Source organism: Medicago sativa, chromosome 1 (genome assembly GCF_051527215.1).
Source record: "Medicago sativa cultivar Bolivia chromosome 1, Bolivia_mono, whole genome shotgun sequence".
Lineage (NCBI taxonomy): Eukaryota > Viridiplantae > Streptophyta > Magnoliopsida > Fabales > Fabaceae > Medicago > Medicago sativa.
In genome coordinates this window covers 71616675-71622674 of record NC_140749.1, presented here as the reverse complement: position 1 = coordinate 71622674, position 6000 = coordinate 71616675, and the positions used below count along the sequence as shown (strand labels likewise).

General features: G+C 34.5%; 1 protein-coding gene across 1 annotated transcript; it reads right to left on the bottom strand.

Moving 5' to 3' along the window:
* Nucleotides 1-1592: 1592 nt before the first annotated feature.
* On the bottom strand, nt 1593-4330 carry LOC146957036 (nucleolar/coiled-body phosphoprotein). The gene is made up of 5 exons (XM_085733738.1): nt 4081-4330; nt 3579-3868; nt 3379-3468; nt 2122-2477; nt 1593-2028 (listed from the first exon to the last, which is right to left on the bottom strand). Exons 1-5 carry the CDS (start codon nt 4262-4264, stop codon nt 1764-1766), a joined length of 1185 nt encoding a protein of 394 aa, XP_085589864.1. The 5' UTR covers nt 4265-4330; the 3' UTR covers nt 1593-1763.
* Between the last annotated feature and the right edge of the window lie 1670 nt (nt 4331-6000).

The following is a 6000-nucleotide window of genomic DNA, read 5'->3' as shown; positions in this document are numbered from 1 at the left end:
ATGAGTCTGCATTGTTCATGTATTCTTAGCTTTGCAACTTTTGTGAACAATTTTTGGACAGGTCCCTGAATTTGTTGAGCTTCTTAATGTGGCTGGCTTAAGATTGGTGGGAAGATAAACACCCTTGCCTTGTTGAGCTTATTAATGCCTCTCGATTTGAGAACTATCTTGTGGAGTTATCTGTTGGTGCAAAGTATTAAGATTGCAACATCCTAGTGTGAAAAGCGAAGGATAGTTGGAGATTGAGATGAGAGAGATCTTCAATTTAGGCCTAGAAGATGGAGAAGTTCAGCTGAGTGTTATGGTCATTGGAAGAGTGGTTTCTTTGTTGAAGGAATAGAAGTTAGGAAATATTAATTAAGGCATTTAATTAGTTTTTTTTTTTACAGAAATTTATAAATTAGTTTTTCTTATATTTGAGGTATTTTTTTAATCCTTATCAAAATATATCAAACGCCACTTAATCTAAAATGAAGTACTTTTGCTCTTTTTTTTTTTTTGTTACAGCTTTTTCTCTCTTTAATTAGCTGTAAAACTACAGTTTTTTTTTCCTTCATAAATGATACAATTTTTAATAATAACAAATAGGACACAACCCTTAAAAAATAAAGGATAAAGTGTTTATAAATGTCAAAAAAACAAGAGTTTAATTAGTCTGCATGACATTTGTTTTTCTTTTGGGACTCGGTGCCCTTATCGTCACCAAGAAGAGAGGAAGAGTATGTATGCATGTATGTGCATAACAATGCCTCATTTTCTAATTCGATTAATTAAGGTTTTATTTGGATGAACAATTTATAACATAAGTGTTTATCATATAAATGTTTATGAATAAGTTATTTTTAAATTACAAGATAAAATAAAGTCAAGCTGTTTTTGTACTCCCTCCGGTCCTAAATATAAGCAAATTTCACTTTTTAGGTTCATTCAATTAATGATGTATGTGGTTCATATTATGGACCACATACATCATTAATTGAATGAATGTAAAAAGTCAAATTTGCTTATATTTAGGACCGGAGGGAGTATGATTTATAAACTGTTTTCCTAAGCTATTTTGAAGAGCTAATGCAAATAAGCTGAAAATAGCTTATGAAATATGAATATGTCAAGCTGTTTTCCCAAGTTCTCGCAAATAGTGTCTTTAACAAAGGCTGTGCCAATAAATAAGCTCAAATAAGTTAACCCAAAAACTCATACTAACTTCAGCCACACAACTCTTCTGGTGTACTAAAAAACTTACCATCAACCTTGTAAAATTAAGCAGAACAAAAAAAAGACAAGCTTGAATCTTGACATCGTACCTTTTTCTTTTAAAAAAAGACCAGCTTCAAAAATCAATACTCTTTTCCTTCAAAAAAAAAAAAAATACTGTTTATTTGAAGTGTTTTATTGTATTCAATTATACCCTTCTTCAATTATAAAATTTATCAAAAGGTTTTTATTAAAACTGAGGACCTTAAACCTTCATTGATAATTAAAAATAAAGTTCAAGTCCTCTATTGATAACTTTTGAAATTAAAAAATTCTAAATTGTTGTAATTGATCAACCTGAGGACCAAAAAAAACTTAGGACAAACTTGTAACTAAAATTAGCAAAGGAAGGGGAAAAATCACATTTTATAAAGTTTCTACCAATGTTTTTGGGGAAACAAAGTCAGGAGAGATGTCTGAGACCTATTATAAGTTACACCACTAGCAATGAAGTGACGAGAATGTTTACTCGCCTCATTTCTGCTACAGAAAATTTCACAAGAAAAAACTTAACCAAGCCATTGTGTGGCACGCCGGTCTCCACTACCTCCAACAGAATGCCGAATGCTAATCTTCTCAGTAGAATATTTTTGTTGAAGCCATTCAAAAGCATTCACATCAAGCTTTCCATTAACCGACTTTCCTTGCTTCCTACGAGTTTGCTGCTCCAGTATGGAAGCCCACAATTTTCTTACAGCATCCCTCTGATGAGCTGTAAATCTTGCCACATTATCAACGGCATGCTTCACTAAAATATCAATTACTGTTTGGCACCTATACAGAGAAGATTCAAATAAGGGCACATAATGCAAAGTGGAAAAACATGAGTAAAAGACAAATACAACAGAACATAGTAACAGCATTTACCAAGGTGTTTTATACCGCCGGGCAGCAATCTCAAGACAAGTTATCAGGGCTTTTCTTTGTAACTGAAGGAATCGCTTAGTTTCTTCCTCTTCTTCCTTCCTTATCTTCATAGCTGCGTCATTCTTTCCCTTAAATTTTTCACCTTTTTTTGTGGATCCAGGAATCAGAGAATCCAGTCCAAATGGGTCAGCTTCCTCCACGGCATTATTATCCTCATTTGGGGGAGACGTTTGACCACCTTCATCTACCATAACTGTGCTATCTTTAAGAGAAATTGCTTCTTCTGTGTCATCCTCCTCTGTCGCAACAGGAAGGTTAGATATAGCTTCCTTGATTTGCCCAGCTGCTTTCGAGAACTACATAAATATTAGAAAAGAAAACAATGAGCAACAAATTTAAAACCCTCATGGGCCCAGATATTCAAAGTAAATCAGGTCAAAAAAGACAACAATATCCCAAATCTAAATCCGACGACTGATCAAAAGATGACAAATCCAGACAAAGTTTTCAAAACAATTGATTTGATGCATTATCGTCTCAAAAATAAATGAAGTCAAACTGAGAATCCATCGATCTAATTGTAATTTTTTTTAAAAGGTAATTGTAAAACTTGATCACCACTCAAAAGAAGAATGTTGCACCTTGCAACTGTGCCAAACTTCTGCTACCCCAAAACTTGTCGTTGGAGTTAGTCCAGGCATCAAGATTGGAGGGGGCGTAATACATGTATTGAGAATACAGTGGATGAACAAAAAGCATCTATCTGTCATCCCTCACTATACATCTGTAACAAAAAGCATGGCATGGATGAAGACAGTGGATGACTGTGTTGAGAATAATGAAGCTTATTAAATCTGTCATCCACTTAACTTATCCCATTGTCCCATTGGAATAATTCCTTTTTCCAATCTATCTTAATTCTACAAGTTCTTCTAGTAAAAGAAAATGTTTAAAGACTAGATTGACACATTTAGATCCATTTTGGTCATACTGATATGAGAAATGACACTTTGAAAGATAGCTACATAAAAGTAATAACAGCATTGCATGAATATTACAAATTACAAATTATATACAAAGGACAGTATCTATGACAGCGCACATTCAATTTTCATGTATGGAACAACATTACATGTCAAGATCTGTTGTAATCATTCAAATGTGCTTCTCAATTAATTGTCTTAATAAAAAGGAAAGAACAGATTTATAGGAGTTTAAATGAGCAAGTTTAAAATAAAATTTCAGAGAGAACCATACCATAAAGCTATCATCTGTATATAAATCATTTGCAACCACAGCATTAATCGTCCACGTGGCCAGTTGATTCTTCTGCTTCTTATTAAGGTGCTACAAGTAAACAAACATAAGAGGGTCAAGAAAATCTTTATCATACTCTTTAAAATGTGGGGGAAAAAACAATCGCTAAAATGAATAATTTGAACAAATATTAATCTTACTTCTTTTGCGTTTTGTGCGGCCGTGAACAGAGAATGATAATCTGCTCGTACCGAAGGATCTGTACAAGATACGGGCGACAACATTGCAGCTTCTAATATTGCGAAAAAATAATCGCTAACGCCAGACTTAACACTTCCTGCCTCAATCAACTGAATGGCAAGCTTTGCAGCCTTGCTGAATTTCGCAGGGTTCTTGATATGCGAAGATATCTTCTGCATAGCATCAATAACTTGCGCTTCAGAAGCATCGGTCGAGGTTTTAAACTTTAAACTCTTTTTAGGTGCTGCAGCTGAAATTACAATACAAGATATAAGATTAAATTTCACAATAATATAAACTCCATTAGAACCAATAACTGCATAATTAAGAATAAACCATCAATTTAGTCCCTAAATTTGTAGAACATAAAGAATGAAAAATCATCTAACTTAGGGTTTATTTATGATAAAGAAAGATGAAGAGTAAATTGTTGGAAAAGAAAGAAGGAAATGATGTGCGTACCTTGGGAGTTGTCGGATTGAGTAGGGTTAGGTCGTTTGAGGGAACTTTTGAGAATGGGTTTAGGTGCGGAGGGAACTGAAGAAGAGGATTCCGTGTTGGTAGAAACAGAAAGAATTGGAAGTTGTGGCTGTGATTGAGTGATGGAAGAAGGTGGAGGCAATCCTTCAAACAAATCGTCTGCCATCGAATGTTCTGAACTCGTCGATTCTTCGATTGGGAAAGGGGAAAAAAATAAAACTTTTGAGAAGAGGGAGAGGGAAGTATAAAGTGTAATATTTTATATGCACCAAAGCACCAAAATACACTCCCTCCCAATTTTTGTGTTTTTTTTGGAATTCGTTTCGTGAAAAAATGAACAAACAATTTGATTGGTTAATATATTATAGAGAAAATAAAAAGGTGAATAAATTGAATGTAATTTATATTTAATTTTGTTTTGAAAAAAAATGATTTTTTGAAATAAAGAAAATAAGATTTTTTTACTTATAATTTAGGACGGAGGGAATATATTTAAATGCGAGATACGTCAATAAGGACATCAACACTAGTTTGAGATATGACCTTATTTGATTTCCTCTAAATAAACTCGATACGAGAGTTTTGAAAAAAATAAATTACTATAGTGTTTACAAGCCTCTATAATAGCCTCAAACTCTGTTATGTTAAGAGTTTCACATTGCATAAGAGATGGTTTGAACAAATATTTATAAGTGGGGGTTGTCATCAACTTAGAAGCCGATTTTATGGAGTTGTGTTAAATTTAACCACAAATTCAAAGATGGTATTTGGGGCTTCCTCCAGGATCTTTTTGGTCACCTGTTATCATGTTTTCGCTACACCCATCATTTATATCCACACACCAAGCTCATCATTTATATCCACACACCTGTTATCATCGTTTGGTCACATGTTGTGCGTGAAGTAGTGTGTTAAAAGTCTCACTTTGAATGAGAGACAGTATGAACAAATATTTATAAATGGGGGTTACCCTCACCTTACAAGTCAGTTTTGTAGGGTGGTGTTAGGCCCAACCACGAATTCTAAGACTTTATGTTTGTGTTACCTGTTTTAAAGTAATCGACAACTTTCTTTGAGTCCACCTCAAAGTCAACATTTGCCAATTGTAATTCATTGATCCACATAATAGCATGATAGAGCCACCATGTGTCCCCTGTATCCACTGAACAAATGGGTGGAAGCCATAAAGCTTTAGCAAGACATACACATTTGTGTCATCACGAATGCACATATTGATACCTACTATGTCGCGTGAAACTAAAACATCAATATTACATTTATGCCTTCTCGAAGTCGGCCTCTGTCACCCTTACGATAATGTTGATGGATGATGATGTTGTTTTTGCCTCCTCAAGCTTGTGTTGCTTGTGCGACTATCACTCGCAATACTTAGTCCTTGCATGCAAGTCGCCAACCTCTAGTCATGCAACCCATGTACCGCTCTTTCGATAATTTGGTTGCATGATCTACCCATTGTTGCCACAATCTCAAATTACAGCTCTTCCAATTACTCCAAAGGATAGTAGCTAGTAGTTCTGTTTGAGAATAGGACAGCTACTGTAAAAGAACAAACAAAATCTCACCAACATTATTAAATTGCTTCCAGACCATGTTGATGTCATTCCACAATCCACTATTGCGCTAAACATTTTCGGATAGTGGGTGCTAAAACATGATATGATTACTATACTCACGTGCCGCACTACACAAAATTTAATGGACAATTAATTCCCTTATTTTTCAGTTCAACTATGGTTTGGAAACAACCTTTGCAAATTCTCCACACAAGGTTTTGACCTTACGAGGGACCTTGAGTTTCCAAACCCCGCTCCAAAAACCCGACTTTCTGATATGGAAGTTGACTACAATATTATCAACACATAAGAGGTAAGCACGTTTAAT